The following is a 24,299-nucleotide window of genomic DNA, read 5'->3' on the forward strand; positions in this document are numbered from 1 at the left end:
AGCATATCTTTCATATTTTGCTGTAACTTTAATTAATCTACCTGCTATAACCTCCTCCACTTAATAAGACAAAGGTAGAAAACACTTTGAAAAAAGAATGGCCATACCAGCACTAAGGGAGCTTTTATGACTCATTATGACAGTACCATCCCATTCCATTTGCCAATCAAGTTCATTGTTAATGCATGAGTGAGTTTCTTGTACAAATGATATATCAATATTTTTTTAATTTGATCAATTCATAAAAGGAAGTCCTCTTTTTTACATCTCGTGCGCCATTTAAATTTAGTGAGGAAATTCTAAACTCAGCCATAAATAAAATAAAAAATATGACTAATAAGACAAACCTCACTACATAAGAATTATTGTGATCCTTCCAAGTCATCTTTTTTCATTTGTGCTCGTGTCTTTTGTACTAATTTCTTAAGATGATATATCTCAGTTTCAGCAAGCCAATCTCCTCCCACATTTTTCATCACCTCTCTTGCGGACTCAATGAAATTAGCCCGATTTGGAAAAAATTCATCAACAACCACATTTCTTTTTCCTTTTATTATTTGTAAGAAGCTACGAAACTTACCCAAGTCGTACTTCTCCTCCTTTCTTACATTTGTCATTGTTTGTGTAAAAATTTCTTTTTCACTATCAGATTCTGATGAGTACTCCATCTCACTATTGGCATCAGTTTTATTCATACTTTTCATCTCAACTTGCTCTCTGACGTTACCTCTTTTTGAATCTTTTTCACTCTGGACATTCTTTGTTGCTTTACGTTTTGTGTTTGGCAACTTAAATGTGGATTCAGCCATTTCCATTAATTCTTGTCTTGACACAATTTCTTCAGCCTCTTTTATTGTTTCTTGTTCATTTTTCTCTTCCTGTGAATTTGATTCTACAATTTTCTTCTCGATTCTACCTTCATTTTTGTTCGCTTTCAATTATTTCATCTTCTGCAATTGTTTTACTACTCTGAGTTTCATTCAATTTTGACTCTTCTGCCCTTGCTTTTTCAGGACAGGCTCTAGCTAAATGTCCTTCTCTTTTGCAACTGAAGCACTTCATTGTTTCAGTTGTAGCAAAAACCGCATAATCGAATCCGTCAATTTTAAATTTGAACGAAACGTTCAGCTCTTCAACTCCTTGCTTCAGTACCATAAACACTTGTCGTCTAAATGACATAACATGTTTTAACAGCGGCGACTTGCATCCTACTGGAATCTTTTTAATTGCCGAAACCAACTGTCCATTCCGCAACAATTCACGTTCTAAAACGTCATCTTTAATGAATGGCGGCACATTTGACAAAGTAATCTTTTTTGACGGATTTACAAGGGGGAAAACCGGAGTATGTGCATCTTTCACTACAATGCCTTGTTCAACAACCCTGTTCACCTTATCTACCGCATCCAAAAAAAGAACCATCGCACTGTTCATTCTAGATGCTGGTCTTATGCTTTCATGTCCAATCACCTGTCCTACCGCAAGACTACATTCCTCCACAGAACAATCCACCCCGACCGGCACTGATACCGTGCCGTCGGGTGAGTTGTTCAAAACCCACTCCTTCCTTCCCACTGGCCATAATGACACAAGAAAAAGAAACTAAATCCTCTACCCCTAAACAACACTTTCCAAACAACTAAACAAAAAAAAAAAAAAAGTAAATAGAAACTAAATAAACTAACCGTAAGTTGGGAAAAACACAGTCGCTGTCACAGCCACGCTTCACTCACTCCACAGACGCTCACGCATGCGCACGAGAGAGAGAGAGAGAGCGAGAGAGAGCGCTGATGAATATTCCTCCATATGTTCACATGGATGTGAAATGACTCTTTCGCACACATCACTGGTTGAGTTAGAGAAAGAGCTGCAAGCAACGACTATAATTATCTTTGATTTACAGTTTAATGTGATGGAAGAGAAGGCCAGTTCAAGGCCTTACACACACAAATACACACAACTCACTGTCATTATGGTAATGAAAAAAACAATTTGTAAGAATAAATTGTGATGTACTGTAATTGTATACTGCACAAACTCATGTGTTCATTTTCTTTATGTTATAATACATCGGTAAAACTTTAGGGAATTATTCTCACTATTAACTATTGCTCATTAGCATGCCTATAACTAGCAAATTGACTGTTTATTAACACTCAAAAAGCACATATTAATGCCTTATTCTGCATGGCCATATTTTAGATCCCTTAATCCACCCCAAACCTAAACTTAATATTACTAACTATTAATCAGAAGCAAATTAATTACTTAGGCAAAAATTAATTACTGAGGCAAAAGTCATAGTTAATAGTTAGTTAATAATGAGAATTGGTCCCCAAACTAAAGTGTGACTAATATATCATTAGTTCAGTGAGCTCATGCACAAACTCACACACACACATGCTTGTCATTGACATTTGCATCACAGGATGGTTTTATGTTATATTTTTCATAGTAATCCTGGATAACATGCATTAACAATAATACTAGCAGAATGAACAATGTGAGATTTTTTTTTTTTTTTCAGAGTAAATCTGTATGACTACCGGGCCATTTGTAGGGTGTATTCACAGACTAGTGACACAGCACACACACTCTTACACGTGAGTACTACACAAAGCCATTACATCTGTGATTTTGCATGTGTTTCTTGTTTCAGTTTCTTCTGATCCTACATTTTTTATTTTTTGCTAAAGCAGAACACAAAACAACTTTTCTTATTATGCCCCATGATTGATTCATCCATGATTATCCTTATTATGCCCCATGATTGATCCATTGATTTATCATTGATACACACACACTTGTAGTATCAGCAGCTTATCAGTTCTCTACAGACATGATTGACACGTGTTCCTCAGTTCTGTGTACTAGTTATTTGTATAACCATTAACTGACTCTTTGAGACAAAACTGCCGTAACAGTAGTCAGTGCACTGACTCAAGAACTGCTTAATTACTGTTATGTTGCTGTTACCCTTATAGGCCCTTTTTACAATGACGTCAGCTAACTTCTGCTTTCCTGCAAAGCAGTGCCTTGGTACTTTCGTTATGCCTTTACAACGGAGACTTCTCAGAAAAAAGTCCGATTATTTTGCAAATGTTTTTCTGCATCTGCCTTAGATGGGAGGCTTGCTTGCAGCAACTGCTTGCTTTCAGATTTGTATGATAACGATTATGTGTCCACACAAAATATATACTTGAAAACTTTTCACTTATTTCGGGTTTATTCCCTGGAAAATTTATTTAATTCATTTGTGAGTGCACTGTGTAAATTAAATTATCTGTACTGTTCCATGCAAGTGATTGCAACATATAATCATTGCTGTAAATAGTCTTCACTGTCTGTTTGATTACATGCCATTACCTAACTGATTTTACTGTACATTTCTGCCATATGTTCATAAACTTGACTAAGTCACAACTGATAGCTAATACGAAATACATTGTAGAAACTTTAATTCTCTGTAAAGCTGCTTTGGAACAACTTGTTTTGTGAGAAGCGCTATACAAATAAACTTGAATTGAACTACAGTGGTGTGAAAAAGTGTTGGCCCCCTTCCTGATTTTTTTTTTTTTTTGCATGTTTTTCACACTTTAATATTTCAGATCATCAAACAAATTTAAATATTAACACAAGGAAACACAACATGCAATTTTTAAATGAAGGGTTTTATGAAGGTAAAATAAAATCCAAACCCACATGGCCCTGTTTGGAAAAAGTGTTTGCCCTCCCTCCACACCTGAGTTCAGTTTCTATAGCCACACCCAGGCCTGATTACTGCAACACCTGTTCGGAATTTAAGAAATCACTTAAATAGGACCTGCCTGACAAAATGAAGTAGACCAAACCATCCTCAAAAGCTACACATCATGTTGAGATCCAAAGAAATTCAGGAATAAATGAGAAAGAAAGTAATTGAGGTCTATCAGTCTGGAAAAGGTTATAAAGCCATTTCTAAAGCTTTGGGACTCCAGCGAACCACAGTGAGTGTCAGGAATTAGACACCGCAGGACACTAGAGAAAGACCCAAATGCAGAATGAGTGGGAATGGAACATTGACATAACACTGACAGGAGTGCAGACAGGGAGGTGAGGATTGTGGATGTTCTGACTGTGAGGCAGGGACAGACAACAGGGGAACCAGACGACAGCAGAGACAGACCCAGACAAGGCAGGGCGGCAGGGTCAGGGAGATGGAGCACCACGGATAGGGCCTGATCCAGAGCTGTCGCCACCAGTCCAGTAAGCCAAGTCCTGAAAGCAGCCGCCAGGGGGGAAAAACAGGACACAGAACAAGACCACAATAGAGAACTGGCAGAAGAACACAACAAATGCAAAGAGCAAAATATCAAAAGAAAAAGGGTAAACTAGGAATAAAAAAAATTAAATAAAAACAGAGCAAAAACTAAATCAAAATAAAGCAACCAAACAAAAGACTTTAGAAGACTAGAACAAAAAATAAAAACAGGAACTAGACTAGAGAAAATTAACAAAAAAAAAACATCTAATAAACATCAAAAGAAAAAAATGAAAGGCTAGACTGACTAAGGTAGAACCAGAAAAAACACTATAACTAGTCACAAATATAAGCTTGCACACAAGGAACAAACACAACGAACCAGCAGAGAAGTGAGGGAAGGAGCACCATATAAAGGAACAGGACACATGAGGATCAGGTGCAGACAATCAAGACCAACGAGGACCAGACAAGAAAAACAGGTGAAGACACTAAGGCAACGAAGGCTAAACAAGGGGGCGTGGTGACAGAAAACGAGGATGCAGGACAAGGGGAGCACATGGCCAACATAAACAAAGACAAAACCATGTGCTCAGGCACAGGACAAACATGGAGACTCTGAACAAAAACAAGAGTGACAGGGCTGTCAGGGCAGAACCCTGACAGTGAGAGCCATTATCCACAAATGGCGCAGAAATGGAACTGTGGTGAACCTTCCCAGCAGTAGCCGGCCGACCAAAATTACCCCAAGAGCGCTCCGACGACTCATCCAAGAGGTCACAAAAGACCCCACAACAACATCTAAAGAACTGCAGGCCTCTCTTGCCTCAGTTAAGGTCAGTGCTCATTACTCCACCATAATAGAGACTGAGTTCCAAGACGAAAACCGCTGCTAAGCAAAAAGAACATAAAGACTCGTCACAGTTTTGCCAGAACACATCTTGATGATCCCCAAGACTTTTGGGGAAATACTCTGTGGACTGATGAGACAAAAGTTGAACTTTTTAGTATGTGCGTGTCCTATAACATCTGGCATAAAAGTAACACAGCATTTCAGAAAAAAAAAATCATACCAATAGTTAAATATGGTGGTGGTAGTGTAATGGTCTGGGGCTGTTTTGCTGCTTCTGGACCCAGAAGGCAAACACTTTTTCACACAGGGCCATGTGAGTTTGGATTTTGTTTTCCCTTCATAATAAAAAACTTCATTCAAAAACTGCATGTTGTGTTCACTTGTGTTATCTTTGATTATTATTTAAATTTGTTTGATGATCTGAAACATTAAAGTGTGACAATCATGCAAAAAAAAAAAAAATCAGGAAGGGGGCCAACACTTTTTCACACCACTTTAAATTTAATTGTTTTTTGGCATAAAAAAGCTGGGTCGAACGCTATGGAGAACGAGATGCCCATGCCTCCAGAATTCCCTGCCTAGGAAACCGCTAGGACAAAGGTGGAAAGAGTTGTGTCTGGTGAACATGCCAGAACACTGAGAAAGTCTCAGGACGCGAGTAGTATTACGCCTCTGTCTGGGGAACCGCCAGAACAAGGAGGGATAAAGTCTCTGCCTAGGGAAATTGCTAGGACAAGAGTGGTATTACACCTTTGTCTGGGGAACCACCAGAACAAGAGGGAGAATATATGGCTCGGCCTGGGAAACTGCCAGGATGCGTGGATAAAGTGTGCCTACTAGGGCAAGAGTAGTAATAAACCTCTGTCTGGGAAACTGCCAGAGCAAGAGGGACATAAGGAGTGCCTGGTGAACCTGCCAGGACACTGGAAGATCTCCACCTAGGGAAATTGCCAGGATGCGAGTAGTATTACGCCTCTGTCTGGGGAACCGCCAGAACAAGAGGGGGAAAAATACACCTCGGCCTGGGGAAACTGCCAGGACACGAGGGATAAAGTATGCCTAGGGAATCACTAGGACAAGGATGGTAATACACCTCTGTCTGGGAAACTGCCAGAGCAAGAGGCATAAAAGGAGTGCCTGGTGAACCTGCCAGGACACTAGAAGATCTCCCCCTGGGGAAATTGCCAGGACGCAAGTGGTATTACACCCCCAGTCTGGGGAACCGCCAGAACAAGAGGGAGAGAAATACACCTCCGCCTGGGGAAACTGCCAGGACAAGGAGGGATAAAGTCTCTGCCTAGGGAAATTGCTAGGACAAGAGTGGTATTACACCTCTGTCTGGGGAACTGCCAGAACAAGAGGGAGAGAATACACTTCGGCCTGGGAAACTGCCAGAACATGAGGGACACATATCTGTCACTCAAGGACAGAGGAGCCAGGAGTGGCTCTAAGGTCAAGTTCATAGAACCTGACGAATGTTAAGGGTGAGGACCAACCCGCCGCACTGCAGATGTCCTGGATAGGGGCACCTGCTGCCAGAGCTTTAGAGGCAGCCAAACCTTGAGTTGAGTGAGCCTTGACCCCCAAGGGTGATGGCAGGCCAGAGGACTCATATGCAGTAGAAATGGTATCCATGATCCATCTACTGATCATCTACTTACGCCACATGGCAGCTCTGTGGACATATGTGTCCAGTACACGCACTGGACACATACAATTATACTTCCGATGGTCGGGCTCCACGAATGGAGGAGGATAAAAGGCCTGGAGTGTAACTGGCTGTGGTACTAGTGACGGGACCTTCGGGACATACCAGGCTCTCGGGTAGAGAAAGGCTTTGGCCAGACCAGGCGCAAAGTCAATATAGGAAGGGGCCACTGAAAGGGCCTGAAGGTCTCTGTCTGTCTTGAGAGAGGTAAGTGCAAGAAGCAACGCAGTCTTAATTGTAAGATTTCGGTCTGAAATCTCCTCTATAGGCTCGAATGGAGGTCTACAGAGGGCTTTGAGCACCACAGCGAAATCCCATGTGGGGACCTTTGGTTTCACTCGAGGCCTCAACCTGAGTGCACCGCGGAGGAATCGTATGACCAAGGGGTTTCTACCCACTGATAGGCCACTGAGAGGGGCGTGGTAGGCCGATAAAGCCGCCACGTACACGTTCAGGGTGGAGTGGGCTAGCCCTGCGAAAAAAAGCGAGACTGCAGGAACTCCAGTACTGTACCTATCGGGCAGTGAACTGGGTCTAATTGGTGTTGTCTACACCACGCAGTAAACGGATTCCTCTTAAGGCCATAAAGTTTCCTCGTAGAGGGAGCTCTGGATTGAAGAATGATCTCGACAACCTCGGTTGAGAGACCAGTGTCTTTGAGTCATGCCCCCTCAGGGGCCACACCCATAGTTTCCACAACTCCGGGCGGGGGTGAAGAATTGAGCCCCCGGCCTGGGAGAGGAGGTCCCTCCTGACGGGAATCTCCCATGGAGAGCCATCGAGGAGGGCGATTATGTCCGAGAACCATACTCGGGCCGGCCAGTATGGGGCTACTAGCAAGAGACGGACCCTGTACCGGCGTACTCGTTCCAGAACTCCCGGGAGCAGAGCGATCAGGGGAAAGGCGTACAGACGAAGCCTCGGCCACGTCTGTAGCGTAGCGTCCAGGAACTAGAGAGTACCAGAGGGGACATTGCAATGTCTCTCGAGTTGCAAAGAGGTCCACCTGAGCCTGGCCAAACACTCTCCAAATCTGCTTTACTACTTCTGGGTGAAGCATCCATTCCCCGGGCCTCGGCCCCTGCCTCGACAGGAGGTCTGCTCCCACATTGAGACGTCCAGGGATGTGAACTGCTCTTAATGAGAGAAGTTTTCACTATGACCACAGGATCTCTGGTATGCCAGCTTGGGCGTGAACGCAGACCCCCCTGGTGATTGATGTAATAAACTACCGCTGTGCTGTCGATGCGGACCAGCACATGACAGTGTCTCAGGTCTGGGAGGAACTGCTTCAGGGCCTGAAACACAGCCAGCATCTCTAGGCAGTTTATGTGCCACGAGAAATGGTAGTTGTTCCACAGACCGCGGGCGGAGCGGCCACTCATGACCGCACCCCATCCGGCGAGATATGCGTCTGTCACTAGCGTGAAGCGGCGACAAGGAGCTCCCAACACCTGGCCCTGAGACAGAAACCAAGGTTTCTTCCACATGTCCAAGGCACGTAGGCAATGCCGCATGACCTTGATCTTGCGGAATGGTTTCCCCCTCGGGGAAAACCCCTTGGTTTTGAGTCACCACTGTAGCGGTCTCATGTACAGCAGTCCAAAAGGTATCACGTTGGATGCAGCTGCCATAAGACCTAACAGTACTTGGAACTGTTTGACAGTGAGTGACAGGCCTACCAAGGTTTCTTCCACATGTCCAAGGCACGTAGGCAATGCCGCATGACCTTGATCTTGCGGAATGGTTTCCCCCTCGGGGAAAACCCCTTGGTTTTGAGTCACCACTGTAGCGGTCTCATGTACAGCAGTCCAAAAGGTATCACGTTGGATGCAGCTGCCATAAGACCTAACAGTACTTGGAACTGTTTGACAGTGAGTGACAGGCCTAGCTTGACTGCATTCGCTGCAGTAAGGATCGACTCGATCCGAGCAGGTGACATACGTGCCTGCATCGTGGTCGAATCCCATACGACACCTAGATAAGTGGTTCTCTGTAATGGAGACAGCACACTTTTCTTGGCGTTGAGTCTCAACCCCAGCTCTTTCATGTTAGCGAGAACAACATCTCGATGTTGAACCGCTAACTGTTCTGTACTGGCTAAAATCAGCCAGTCGTCTATGTTGTTGAGTATGCGGATGCCCTGGAGTCGCAGAGGAGCCAGAGCAGCATCCACACACTTTGTAAAAGTCCGGGGTGAGAGTGCTAGACCGAAAGGAAGAACTCTGTGTTGGTAAGCTTTGCCCCTGAAAGCGAACCTCAGGAACTTCCTGTTTTGAGGAAGGATGGGGACGTGAAAGTAAGCGTCTTTAGATCTATCGTGACAAACCAGTCCTCGGACCTGATTTGAGACACGACTTGGCTGACAGTTAACATTCTGAACTTCAGTTTCTTGACTGAGTGGTTCAACCGTCTGAGATCTAAGATGGGCCGCAGCCCTCCATCCTTCTTGGGAACAATGAAGTACCGTCTATAGAACCCAGCCTCTCTGTCTGGAAGAGGGACCACCTCGATGGCCTCCTTCTTCAGAAGAGAATTTACTTCTTGCTCCATTACCAGACCCTGCTCGGGGCTCACCAGAGTAGGGAATACCCCGTCGAAAGGTGGTGGCGGAAAGCCGAATTGGATATAATAACCTTTCTCTACAGTGCGCAGGACCCAAGCAGATACATTCGGCAGTAGTTTCCACGCTGCCAGAAAGCCTACTAAGAGTACCAGCCTCTCGAGACTGATTTCTGGTTTTACTAGAGGTATTGATTCGGTGACCTGTAACAGCTGGCTGGCAGGAGACACCTGAATCAATTTCTCTGAGGACCCCCTCAGGGGTGGCGAACCCTCTAGTTCCGCTACGTTTCCGAGCGGAGAGACTAGAGAGAGATGTTCGCAGGAGATTGCCGCGCCCTGTAACACTGGCAGGGTTAGCTGACTGATCTCCTGAGGGCCTCGAGGAAGAACGGGCACCATGAACTGTGGTGAAAACCGTTTCTCCCCGAGAGGGGCTGCCCTCATTGGCCCTGAGCCATGATTGTCAGGGCCGTTTAGCCGAGAACCTCTCAGACTGAAGCACGACCCTCAGGTCGGGCTTAGTCTTCGAAGCCCCTGGCTTGGAGCGTTGCTGGCCCTGCCCTCTAGGTTTCCTTTTCTGTGTCACCCGGTATGAGGACCTGGTACACAGCTGGGACTGCTCCCGTCTAGCAGCCCCAGAGGAGTAGACACGGCGGGGGAGGTAACGCTGTAACGCCGCCGCTTGTTTCTTAGCCTCCTGGTATCTGTCGACGACTTCATTGACTGAGTCGCCAAACAGGCCAGAAGGCTGAAGCAGGGCGTCCTTTTCTTTCATATCGGACAGGGTCAGCCACAGATACATCTCCGCCGCCACCAGGGCTGCCATAGACCACCCAACAGCGCGGGCGATCTCCTTGGTGGCACAGAGAGCAAGGTCTGCTGTGCGGCACAACTCCGATATGTTTACCTCCTGGCCGTCATCTAACTCCTTGAGCAGGTCGGCCTGGTATGCTTGCAAGATGGACATCTAATGCAAACTTGCACCGGCCTGACCCGCTGCCATGTACCCCTTGCACAACAAGCTTGAAGTTGTTTTGAGAGGCTTGGAAGGCCTTCAAAGATGATGCCAAACCGGGTGACAGATAGCTAGCCAGCATCTGCTCAACCCGTGGCATCATCTTGTAGACACACTTGTCCATTCCCCCGACATTACCGTAGTAGTCGGAAGAAGGAATGAACAAGCAGGCTGAGAATGGTTTCTCCCATGACCTCGAAACCTCAGCATGGAGGTCAGGGAAAAACGGAAGGCACCTTCTTGGGGGTGGTGACTTAGTCCGCAGGAAGCTCTCATCTAGTTTGCTTCTCTGCGGCTCATGGTATTGTTGTGCTGGCCAATTTATGTTTAAGTTATCGACCGCACGAGTCACCACCTCCAAGAGCTCCTCATACTGTGGGGACCGGGGGAGCGGTTGAATATTTTCACCAACGCTCTCCACATCAACCTCCTTGGAGGAAGACAGAAGAAGCGTTATGACCTCTTCCTGGTAGGAAGGAACCGCAGCACGGGCTTCCTCATCCAGCAAGAGATCAATCGATCCGCCAGGTGAGGAAGGAGATAGGGGTTCACCCGTCTCCATTCCCTCCATTCGAGGAACGCTGGTGATAGCTCCCTCCTCGAAGAGAGCTTTCCGGGAATGGAGCACCCGCAGTGGAAGACGTTCACACTGCGAACAGCCAGACCCCTCGAGAGCTGACTGTGCGTGCTCCGCACCCAAGCAGACCACACACAGATTGTGTGTATCCCCACCAACAATAAAACGTTGGCAGGGAGGAACACACTTTCTGTGGGGCCGCTCAACCGCTTTTTTCTCAAAACTCTTTCCCCCTTTCTTGGTTGACATGTCTACTCAAATAAAAGTTGTGCAAACTGGCACAGAAAAACAGCAGACATGCAACAGACAGACAATAACACAGAGCGCTTCAAATGAGTGAAAAGCTGACGCCAGCTTCAAACGCACGTGCTTTATACTTCCTGGTCGGAAGTATATAGGCTATATGCAATGTTAAAAAACAGCTATGATGTTCTTTTTATATTTATTTACACAAATGCTCACAAATCGTTTTAGCTTTTTATGTGAAATTAATATAGTTAATATTTATTTATGAATTATATTGTGTCATGTTTATTAAAATAAAGCAGAAAAATATAGACCTCATTTTATTGATATTTAAGTAGCACAAGCATGTGTTTATTTGATAAATATATCTAACAAACTTCATCTAACTGTAATAAAAACATTGCTGCATTTTCAAATCCTTCCTCGGCTTCAAGCAGCAAATCTCGCCAATCTGTACCCTGTAAATGCGCTTGAGATGCCAGACGCCTCGCCTTGAATGAGGACGAGGGTAGACTGTGACAGTCAACCTCTAACCATATTTGTCAGATGCACAAGTAACTCAATGCTGGTAGCGTTAGTACTTTACTATGTTGGCAGATGTAAGAATACCCTGCTTCGCGGCAGAACGGAAGTTGCGTGACGACATGTGAAAAGGGTCTATTGCTGATACTGTTATATATAATGTTGATGTGATTTTTTTGTGAACAGATAATCAATGATAAAATTATTAGAATCATGCGTAAAAACCTCAGTGTACTGCTAAGAGGCCAAGTGTCTGTGGTTAGACAGGGAACATGGCTTGACATTGCCTCTGAATTCTAAAGTAGAACAGCAAGACAGAGGAATTGTAATTCTCTCATACCCCCAAAATGGCAATTGTGCACTGGCACATCAGATCCAAGGCTTATACGTCCTGTGCACTCTCAATAACTACCCCGTAGAGTTCTCATTAACACCGGATTGACCATGTACATCCTCTGCCCAGGGGTCCTGTGAGGTCCTGCAGAAAGCATTCCTCATAACTACAGGCTAATGTTGATAAGACTAGATTTCCTGGCATGCTTTAGGGCATATATTAATGTGGTGAAAGCTACGCTCTAAAAAAGGGACAGAGAAGACTCAGGGCTCAGTTTGTGGAGGAAGCCAGCCAACTGACAATGTTCTGGAACAGCCTAAGTTGGCTATTGGTGCCCAGACCCCACTCCACAGTTGACACAGATGGCAGTAATGTGAACATAAGAGCCGTGCTTTCCCAGTCTGGGGATAACAGGTAGATTTTATGCTTTAGCCCAGTGATTCCCAGTGGTTGAAAGTGTGTAAAAAATGTAATATAAAAAAAGAATATTAAAAGAAATACTGGTACTGCCAGTAAGCAAATGACAGTATAAGTTTTTTTTTTTTTTTACTTATAATGGCCCTCTCACATCCAACCACAATGATGCCATGATAATTAAACTACTGTGTGACTCTCAGTGTTTGATTAGATATTGTTATTTTCTTTGCAGCCCTACTTTGCTCTGTTCGCAGCTGTCCGGTGGCTTCTGACTGAATTCGTCATGTAAGACTTTTCTGTGATATTTTGAGATTTGGGCATTAAAATGTGTGTATTCCATTTTTCATGCACATATCAGTATATACAACAGGTGTCTGTTTGACATTTAGTAAAAATATTGAAACATCCTAAAATATATCTCTTGATAGACAAACCTGCATACATTTGGTTTGAAATGATTACAAATATGTTAGCAGTGGGAAAGGAATGGGAATAATTCCTTTGTGAAAACATTCTTTAAAATGTTTTGTTATTTTGACAAAACATAATAAAAAAATAGATTTTTTAATGGATATTCGGATATTTTTATTCTGAAACAATACAAGCATGATCAATTGTTTCTAGCAATCTGATGGCACAAACATGGCATTTACAACCAGCATGTCATATTTTTTAAGTGTCATAGGCAGTGGATAGGAAAATGCTCATCGAAATCATATGCAGATGAGGATATGCATAGTAAAACTAGGCATTGTTAGCTCCATATATGGTTATTTTGGGCAGGAAGATGAGTGGGGATGCATATATGTGCAATCTTTTGCTGACTAGAATTTCTAAAGAACATTTTGTGCAGGTTCTAGTGTATGGTTTTTACAAAACTCGAAACTTTTGCGCATACACAAAATCTGCCAAGATGAAATGTATGCGCAATTGTGTACATAATGCCCTAGTGAATACTTAAAATGTGGCAGCCAAATAAGTTCAAGGACTTTTTCAGATCCACGCACAGATTTCACAGAAAATAATTGCATTGTGAATGATGGCCGCAGACTGTGATTCCATCCAGTTGGATTTCCAGCATGTTTGATATTTTAGAATGCATATTAGAATACATACACATTTAGCATAAATATTCTAAATGTTTATGTTTGGAAGGACCTGAAAGTCTGGTAGTGTTTACATTTACATTTATTCATTTAGCAGACGCTTTTATCCAAAGCGACTTACAAATTGGGAATACAACAAGTGATTCATCCTAAGGAGGCACATCAACATAGGAAGTGCTCAAAAATACCATATATTAGGCGTTGTTAGATGAGTACAGGCTAGAAAGGGAAGATCAAGAAAGAGAGGAGAACAAAGTTTTTTTTTTTTTTTTTTTTTTTTTTTAATAATATTATTGAGTCAAATAGTGTCGAAAAAGATGGGTTTTCAGCAGTCGCTTGAAAGCAGTTAAGGAGTCTGCATTCCAGAGAGGGGTGGGAAGATCATTCCACCAGGCAGGAACGTTGAACGAGAATGTTCTGGAAAGTGATTTCATGCCTCTCTGTGGTGGTACAACGAGGCGTCTTTCACTAGAGGATCTCAGACTTCTGGAGGGAGTGTAGATACAAAGTAGTGAATGGAGGTAGGCAGGTGATGAGCCAGTGGCTGTCCTATTTGCCAGCATTAGTGTTTGATCCTCACTTGTTTGATGCCCAGTTTTTCTCGGTAAGCAGTTACTAAGCCAGCAAGTGTATGATGCCTATAGTGTTTTAAAATCTTTTCAGATTTGCTTTAATAATAACATTAAATTTACAGTGCAGATACCAAAGTTAATTATTTACTGTACATGGTTTGCATTTATAACATGATAAAGTGGTTCAGTTTGGAAAGCACAGATAGGACAAATTAAAATAATAGTACTGTACTTTATTTTGGCCTCTTTTATTTTAACTATGCATTTAATTTATTCATTCATTCATTCATTCACAGGGCTTAAAGTATTCCGGCACCGTGCCGGATCTCCGGCGTGCGGCCGTGAGGGAATTTTTTTTTTTTTCGAGCCTGCGCATGCGGTTTAATATTTTCGAGCCAATTTATTTCACCTACCAATCATATGAGAGGAACGCAGCTTTAACTAACGTTAAAGCCTATCAGAAGCAGAGAAGGGCGGGTCCTTGCAACACAGTATGATTGACACCCATACGTCAATGGCTGTGTCCAAATTCAGGGTCTGCATCCTCCTTAGGATCCGTCCTACCCGGTTGAAGGAGGAGGGGTCTGTGAATTTGGACAGCCTACCCTTCTTTCAGTTCCCTCCCTTACCCGTTGCTCATATCCTGTCGCCTAGCAACCGTGACAGCGTTCGGTCTGCTCTTTAGTCCCTAAAAGCGTTAAAAACACTTTCAATCACTAACAAGAAATTAGCTGTGTGTAAGGGGATATTCACACAGGCAGTAAGAAAGAAGCAAGTTTACGAAAGTGATGTTTTTTTAACATATAAACGTACAAATGTAAAAAAAAATATGCTTAACGCTAAAACCAAAGGCCTAACTAGACAACCGCTGTAAAAAAATATTTTTTGAAACGGCAGTGTTTCAAAAACTCGAAAAGCATATTCCTCTACCGCTCGCATCGTCCGCCATTATTTGAAAATTCTGGAAGCGCTCTGCCGAAAGGAATTATGGGATAGGTAGGACGGGAAAGGATCCACCAGACCCATCCTTCCAATTCGGGGAAAAGGAGGACGTATTTGTTGGCCGCATTTGAAGGATCCTATGAATTTGGACAGCCTTCGTCGCGGCGCTGTGACGTAGCATCCTTAAAATGAGTCCTCCGAAGGATGTGGACCCTGAATTTAGACACAGCCAATGTCATGTAAGCGTTGTCAGAGAAAAAAAAATGGAGCGCAAGTTTATGAAGCCTGGGGATGATGTCCTAACAATAATTAAAGGACTCAAAAATAAATGGCGCTGGGCGTGGATTGAAGAAAGTAGAGATGGCGAGCCTTTTGGCAGTTGGTGCAAGAGACTGAGAGAGCCCGGGGCTTGTTTCTGCACGATTTGCTCGAGGAAGCTACTGTATGCCAGCAGCGGTAAGAAAGTGCTTGCTCGTCATGATTTAGGCTGTATCCGAAATCGCCCCCTATACCCTATTCACTATTCCCTACATTAGTCCACTCATTCAGTTCACTTGAAGGAGTGAATGAAAACGAGTGAGTGAATTCGGACACTAAGTGCACCGGAAGGACTGCCGCTTTTGAATAGTGTGTTTACTGTTTAATAATCATTTCAAATGGGCAGCTCCGGTAATAAGATTAAATGATTTATCTTGAAATTATGTATAAACCCTAGTTAAACAATTTATGAATCAATTCACAACGAACTTGTACCTGTTGTACGCTGTATTACGCAGTGGACGAGCGCATTGTAAAATGAACGGATGGATGATTCAGCTGCGGGCGCCATCTTCTGGTGAGACGCGGATCGCGAATTCAGTCGGCGTGAGACTCTCACAGTGCATTATGGGTTATCTCTAGCTGTTGAGTGTTCATCGGTTGTACACTTGTTTTTGCGGTGCGTTGTGGGATTGAATGAGTGAGCTCGAGAACGTCCACCACCCCCCCCCCCCCCCCTCCAAAAAAACAGTACAGGCTCAGGATTTTTATTTACTTTAACCCCTGCATTCATCTCTTTCAGTACCAACTTTTATTATTGTTCTCTTTTCTTTTGCCTTTGCAGATTTCTGGTTGAGTTTAACCTGTACAGTTGGTGGTACTCTGACCTCACCATTAAGGGTATGTTTATGAGACTGTGTATGTGATGTGTTGATGATATCAGATCTCTATGCACATTATATGTAAGTAAATACTTCAGAAGATTGTCAGACTTTATGTGCCCATGGCTCAAGGTCAGTCATGTCAAAATACACTAGTTGTCTTCATCATTTGAGTAGGTGTCAAACTGTATGACTTCAGTTGTAATGCTCAGTCACAGTTTCGATTGTGCACTAACAGTAATATTATGTGGATAATTGCGTGCCTCATTACCTAGGTTTCCATGACTGCCGCATTTCAGCCCGGGGCGACTGTCCCCGACTTTTTTTACAGCCCTAGGGCTAGGCTTCGGGCCAATTTTCACTTCGTAGTTCAGACACGGGCCGGGCATCGGGCCTGTTTTAGGCTTCTCCTTATTTTTATATTTTAGACATACATGGTAAAGAAAAAAAATGCAGCACTGGTGGAAACAACATGAGATGTCGCTTTCACTTTCAAGACCAGGCTCGGACGGTGTTTGGTGTCCTTCAGCGCAGCTGGAAGAGATCCACGTTCAAGCGCACACAATAGGCTGAAACTTGCCACAAAGCACCAGCAAAAATAAATAACAATGAATGTGTCAGAGGGAAAGAGTAAGGACATATTTGAATTATTTATTAATAAACTAGTTTATTCTGAGTCAGTGTCGAAAAGATCCTGACTCGCAATCTCCTCTTTGGACGCGCCTTTAGAGAGAAATTCTTTATGGATTACATAATGAAAGAAAGCGCTCGAGAACGAGGCGGCAGAAAGCACATCATGTTTGCTTACTTTATTTTATAAAAGCACTGTTTATGATTATTTGTTGAGTGCACACAAATAACACGGATAATTTTAAGTTACTTCCGCTGAAAAAAAAATCCAAGTGATCGTGCTGGTGCCTCAATATCCTGCAAAGCGGTATTAGCTTTCACTCTCTGCACAAACCAACAGATCAAAATCAACAGATATGTCTGTGATTGGCTACATTGCTGAACACTGCAAAAACACGTAGGATAGTTTTCCAGATCTTCAACTGCTTTTGCTTTCATTTAAGGGAATTTAGCACCGTCTAGTACCCTGTATAATTGGGCCTGAGCTTGGCTAACCGCTCCAGTTGCAGTGGGGCTGACATGGGGTATTCCATGACTAACCCCCCCCCCCCCCCCCCCGCTCTAGTTGCAACAGGGCTGACATCGGGTATAAAATGTCACCATTTTCTATTTTCTATTCACTTTTTCTCCCCACTCTTAAGTAATCATATTATTAATGTTAAATAGAGAGGAGAGCGAGAAGCGGGCAGATCCAAACACAAGCTTGTATTATCGGTAGGCATAGACATGGTCATAAACAGGCAGAGGGTCGGGCAACAGCAAACAGATATAGCCAAAACAAAAGAGTAGTCCAGACAGGAGAGGGTTGATAACACTGGCTAATGTAATCCAGGGGGGTTAAACAAAGGTGTAATCCAAAAGGGCAGGCAGGAGAACGGAACCAGACAGGGAATACAAGAACATGGAAAAACAAGACAAAAACTAGAATGAATGGGAAACACTTTGTAAGGGCTGTGAAGCTAACACAATACTCGACAGTGAGTGTCTGTGGTGACCTAGTATTTATACAGTTCCTGATTGGATGTGGGTGAAAGTGCAAACCTTGCAATGGCACATGTGAAATGGAGTCCAGGGTGATGTGTACCAGTGAGATGTAAGAGTCAATGAAATGCACGGGTGACCTCCAGTGGTGAGCGGACGGAAGGACATGGGCAGGGTTCGTAACATAGCCCCCCCAAAGAGCGGCTTCCAGATGCTCCAAATACAGTATAACCCTGGAGGGTGGTGGAACGGGGGAGGGATGGAGGGCCAGGTCCATGTGGGGGTGGAGGACCTAGGGACTGAGGCAGGACCGGCAGATCAGGGAGCTAGGGCGGAGCCTGAGGGCCCCCACAGCAGGGCAGTTGGAAGCAAAGATCCCCACGGTGGAGCAGAAGACCACCAGAGCCAGATACCAGGCTGAGGCCCACCAGATGGAGCAGGAGCCCACCAGGATGGAGCAGACGGAGCAGGAGCCCACCAAGGTGGGGCAGACAGAGCAGAAGCCCACCAGGGCGGGGCAGACAGAGCAGGAGCCCACCAGGGTGGAGCAGACAGAGCAGAAGCTCACCAGGGCGGAGCAGACGGAGCAGGAGCCCACCAGGGTGGAGCAGACGGAGCAGGAACCCCCCTGGGCAGAGCAGACAGAGCAGGAGCCCACCAAGGCGGGGTAGACAAAGCAGAAGCCCACCAGGGCGGGGCAGACAGAGCAGGAGCCCACCAGGGTGGAGCAGACAGAGCAGAAGCTCACCAGGGTGGAGCAGACAGAGCAGGAGCCCACCAGGGCGGAGCAGACAGAGCAGGAACCCCCCTGGGCGGAGCAGAAGCCCACTAAGACGAAGCAGAAGCCCACCAGGGCGGTGCAAACGGAGTAGGAGCCCACCAGTGCGGAGCAGACAGAGCAGGATCCCAACAGGGTGGAGCAGACGGAGCTGAAACACATAACGCAGATAGAGACACAATGGGACAGTCAGGAAGTTCCCGAGCGGCCTCCCTAGCCGTGGCTGGACAGGCACAGAGTTCATTGACGGCCGCCATGGCCATGACAGGACGGGCAGAGAGTTCAATGACTGCCGCCATAGTCTTGACAGGACAGACAGAGAGTTCATGTGTCACAGGGCGCTACCACCTTTTTAGGAGCAGACGCAGCCATCCCCATTTCACGAGGTTCCGCAGCCTCAGCCATCACCTCTGGGAAAACTGCGCCGACCCTCGTAGCCATGGAGGAAGCCGAAGTAGACGAAGCTGCCTCCAGAGGTTCTGCAGCATGAGACTCGGTGGTGGTGTACACAGCCCAAACACAGGAGAGCAATTCCCATGATGGGGAGCGTCGTGGACAGGGGACTCTGTTTGTGGGTAGGAAGCGTGAGGTGATATGGTTCCGGACAAACAGATGAGACATAATTTGGTTCTAGAAGACCAGCTGTGAAGTGACGGGAGTTTGGTCAGACGAGACTCTGGGAGGTCAGCCATGACATCACAAGACTCTGGCCACTCAGAAGAGACATGACTTGGCTCTGGACACTCGACTGCGACTGGACTTGACTTTGAAGGAACAGCTATGACTTGACTTGACCTTGGAGGAACAGCTGTTACTAGGCTTGACTTTGAAGGAACATCTGCGACGTGACTTGGCTCAGGAACAGCAGCTGTGACGTGACTTGGCCCAGGAACAGCAGCTGTGACGTGACTTGGCTCAGGAACAGCAGCTGTGACGTGATGTGGCTCAGGAACAGCAGCTGTGACGTGACTTGCGGTCAGAATTTTCCTGGTGGATTTTAGTGCCCCACTCCACCCCTGAGCAGCAGATTGACGCCCTTAAGAACAAAGTCTATCAAAACACAGTCCGGCAGATCAGAATAAAATGCGAGATCTAGATGCTCTTGAACATAGTCCTTGAGTGATCGCGTGCCCTAGCAACAGCTTAGCTGTTTACATACCTGGACAATGTCCGGGTGAAAAGCCGCTGGATCCTGGTGTGGCTGAGTATTCTGTTACATAGAGAGGAGAGCGAGAAGCGGGCAGATCCAAATGCAAGCTTTTATTGACGTTAGGCATAGACATGGTCACAAACGAGTATTGTGCAAGCTTTGCAGCCCTTACAAAGCGTTTCCTGTTCATTCTAGTTTTTTGTGTGTGTGTGTGTGTGTGTGTGTGTGTGTGTGTGTGTGTGTGTGTGTGTTCTTGTATTCCCTGTCTGGTTTCCGTTCTTTTGTTTGCATGAAATTATGCTACATAGAACATCTGCACTGAACAAAAACAGCATACGGGCTGAATGAAAATGTGAATTCACTCTCTGACAGTTTTCAGAGACTAGCATTTTTTTTTTTATTATTGTTTTAAGTGGGAGCGCCATGTTTTTTAAAATGCTAGCAGTGTGATGAGGTGTTGAGTGTATTTTTTACTCTGAAATCATTGTCACTTTTTAGTCAGCTTGATGAAAAGGAAATGTGATCTAAACTTTTCTGAGGACATTCAGTTCCCCTCAGAAATTCATTCATATAACCACAAGAAATAAATAAAATCTATAGTTTAAAAAAAAAAAAACGCAAAACCAACACAATAAAAAAATCCAAATCAGTTCAATTCACAAGCGTGTATTGAATCGTGGGTGTCGTACTGAATGGTATTATAGTGAGAATTGTGGCATTTCAATTAGAAACTAAATCATGTCTGTGTATACTTATGTTCAGAATTTTCTGCTCCTAAAGTAATACAGATAGGCCCTGCCACAGAAAAAAAAAAAAAAAAAACATTTAAAGAACAATGTATCTCTCTGTTTTCTCTCTAGCTCAGAGAGGAGGCAGAACTATGTTGGTTCCTTGTGATAAAGAGTATCCAGGATTCGTGTCTGAGCGCACCATTAAAGAGACCGTCGGGAATATTGACTGTGAAAGCTGTGTAAAGTATGTGCAATACTCAGACAAACATACAATCACATAAACACATGGACATATACATAAGACAGTTGGGGTCAGCTGAAAGATACCAGACAACCTTTATATAGTGTGTTCACTCACATAAAATTGTTAATCTCTTGATTAATAGACTACAGTTACACTTATATACCACTTTCCCATCAAAATATCTTTCATACCTTGCCACAAATAAGCACTACATGTCAACTAATTCTCATTAATTTGCAACTACATGTCTACTAACTTTAAGAGTAGACTGTAAGGTTAGGTTTAGGGTTAGTAGAATTAGTTGACATATACTTGCAAACTTTCTTATAGTTAGTATGTTGTATATTGTGGACCCATTAAAATAAAGTATTAGAAGATTTTAAGCAGACAGTCTACTTATACTCCAATGACTGCTAGTTGACATTTAGTTGCAAAGTTGCTTACTGTTAGTAGAATGTCTAAAGCGGACTATCAAAATAAAGTGTTACCTCATTTCTACATTAGTGACTTCTGTTACCAGTTTTTATCTAATATAAGAGAGAAGATGAATATGCTAAGGAGAAAAAAAAACACTACTCTTAAATCATTATCCTGTGTGCAGGATTCATGCAAACATGCATACATGTCCAGTATATGAACATTTGTCAGCCTACATACAGATTACAATATTGCCAGCTCTTCCTGCAGAGGACACTCTCATCAACTGATAACAGATAAAAAAATCATTTGAGTCTAATTGGCTGTCTTCCCTCTTGTCCTTTCCTAGATCATTTGTTATTCAACAGATTCCCAGCAGTAATCTTTTCATGGTGGTCATTGACAATACATGTGACTGCAGTGACTTTGGACCCATCAACATGGACCCTGTCGAAATTATGTATATCCTTAACAAAAAGACAGTTTTCTTAGACCCTTTATTTCAATTGACACTGATATGCCACTAAGGAGACAGAGATTTAGAGAATACTTTTAATTTTAATTACAAACAGCCGACAGAAGTATGCCTTTAGATTTTTTTTCTTTTCTCTTTGGTCTCTGTATTGCTGTGTTTTGACAACTGTCCTTTGTCATGTTTCCTTAATTTCATTGCACATAACGAATCTCTAAAATGTGAACGGTTAAAGTTTCAAAAGGACAGAAGGCGACCAGACACATGCCATCCCTTTCATCATGAGGTACAAAAACAAATCAAACTGAGCTGAATGAATGGATATTATATACAGTCCCGAAATTATTCATACCCCTTGCAAATTCTGACTTAAAGTTACTTTTATTCAACCAGCAAGTTTTTGACCAGAAATGACACAGGCTTCTCCCAAAAGATAACAAGACGATGTACAAGAGGCATCATTGTAGAAAAAAATGTTTATACCCTTTGCAAACTCACAGTCTATAGGAAAATCGAAAGTTCTATACCATTCCAAATAGTCCAAGCTGTTCTAAAGCATCCTAATTACCCTGATTCACTGGGAACAGCTGTTTAAATCAACTCAACGGATGAAAAACAGAAGCTCTCTGCTGTTGGTTTGTGGACAGTCATGGCTAAGACAAAGGAGCTCACTGAGGACCTGCGGCAGTGAATTGTGGCTGCTCACAAGTCAGGAAAGGGCTATAACACCATATCTAAATGTTTTGAAGTTCCAGTGGCGACAGTGCTTCTGTTTTAAGGTCAGATGAAACAAATATTGAATTGTTTGGCCACAATGATGTAGCCTTCATTTGGCTTAAAAAAGGAGAAGCCTTCAACCCTAAGAACACCATCCCCACTGTCAAACTGTCACGGGTTTGGGCTGCGGTGTTTTCCTTTCTCCACTTGATGTCGCTGTCTTTTCCCTCCACACTCCATGCCTCATCACGAACACCTGTCATTCCCTGATCACACAGCTGTCTCCTATCACCCAGCACTATATTAGTCTCCCCTTTCCCACCACTCTTTGAGTTTGGATTGTTTCCTGTTCCTGTCTACAGTGTTTGTGTATCCTGCTCCTGTCAAAACCCTGTCGTGTGTGCCGTGTTGGCCTTTGGTTTGTTTATTTGTTTGTTTATTTGTGTTTATTTAATAAATATTCTCCTCACCTGCATTTGGACCCAGACCTCATTTCGGCTCGTGACACAAACATGGTGGTGGGAACCTAATGTTTTGGGGGTGTTTTTTTAGTCGGTGGACCAGGGAACCTAATAACAGCAAAACAGCACCATGAAAAAGGAGCAATACATCAAAATTCTCAACAACAGTATCAGCCAGTCTGTTGAGAAACTTGGCCGTGGGCACCAGTGGACATTTCAGCACGACAACAACCCAAAAGACACAGCAAAAGTGGTGAAGAAATGGTTAGCAGACAAAAACTTTAACGTTTTGCAGTGGCCCAGCCAGAGTTCTCACTTAAATCCAATTGAGAATCTGTGGAGGGAGCTAAAGATCAGGGTGATGGCAAGGAGACCCTCCAAAAAGAGTTGGAGCTCATCGCTAAAGATGAATGGGCAAAGACATGCAAAAAGCTGAACAGCAATTATAGGAAATGTTTGATTGCTGTAATAGCCAAAAAAGGGTATGAATAATTTTGGACATGCCACTTTTTGTTCAAATGTAAATAAAAGATGAGTAATATTTTTTTTTTCCACAATGATGCCTCTTGTACATCGTCTTATTATCTTTTGGGAGAAGCCTGTGTCATTTCCGTTTTTTTTTTTTTTTTTTTTTTTGGAATATACAGTCGTGGCCAAAAGTTTTGAGAATGACACAAATATTAGTTTTCACAAAGTTTGCTGCTCAACTGCTTTTAGATCTTTGTTTCAGTTGTTTCTGTGATGTACTGAAATATAATTACAAGCACTTCATACGTTTCAAAGGCTTTTATCGACAATTACATGACATTTATGCAAAGAGTCAGTATTTGCAGTATTGGCCCTTTTTTTTCAGGACCTCTGCAATTCGACTAGGCATGCTCTCAATCAACTTCTGGGCCAAATCCTGACTGATAGCAGCCCATTCTTTCATAATCACTTCTTGGAGTTTGTCAGTATTAGTGGGTTTTTGTTTGTCCACCCGCCTCTTGAGGATTGACCACAAGTTTTCAATGGGATTAAGATCTGGGGAGTTTCCAGGCCATGGACCCAATATTTCAACGTTTTGGTCCCCAAGCCACTTAGTTATCACTTTTGCCTTATGCTCCATCGTGCTGGAAAATGCATTGTTCTTCACCAAACTGTTGTTGGATTGTTGGAAGAAGTTGCTGTTGGAGGGTGTTTTGGTACCCTTCTTTATTCATGGCTGTGTTTTTGGGCAAAATTGTGAGTGAGCCCACTCCCTTGGAGGAGAAGCAACCCCACACATGAATGGTCTCAGGATGCTTTACTGTTGGCATGACACAAGACTGATGGTAGCGCTCACCTTTTCTTCTCCGGACAAGCCTTTTTCCAGATGCCCCAAACAATCGGAAAGAGGCTTCATCGGAGAATATGACTTTGCCTCAGTCCTCAGAAGTCCATTCGCCATACTTTTTGCAGAAGATCCATCTGTCCCTGATGTTTTTTTTTTGGAGAGAAGTG

At 43.8% G+C, this 24,299-nt stretch overlaps 1 protein-coding gene across 1 annotated transcript in view; it reads left to right on the top strand.

Annotated features, from left to right (window-relative positions):
* The window catches only part of cacna2d3a (calcium channel, voltage-dependent, alpha 2/delta subunit 3a), a 290,790-nt gene that overhangs the window by 265,301 nt on the left and 1,190 nt on the right, over nt 1–24,299 (top strand). The window contains exons 31-36 of the mRNA XM_073818644.1: nt 2,528–2,603; nt 12,710–12,762; nt 16,200–16,255; nt 20,636–20,750; nt 21,517–21,629; nt 21,843–21,925. Coding sequence (XP_073674745.1) covers nt 2,528–2,603; nt 12,710–12,762; nt 16,200–16,255; nt 20,636–20,750; nt 21,517–21,629; nt 21,843–21,925 — 496 coding nt within the window. The remainder of the gene's footprint in view (nt 1–2,527; nt 2,604–12,709; nt 12,763–16,199; nt 16,256–20,635; nt 20,751–21,516; nt 21,630–21,842; nt 21,926–24,299) is intronic.

Source organism: Garra rufa, chromosome 15 (assembly GCF_049309525.1).
Source record: "Garra rufa chromosome 15, GarRuf1.0, whole genome shotgun sequence".
Classification (NCBI taxonomy): domain Eukaryota; kingdom Metazoa; phylum Chordata; class Actinopteri; order Cypriniformes; family Cyprinidae; genus Garra; species Garra rufa.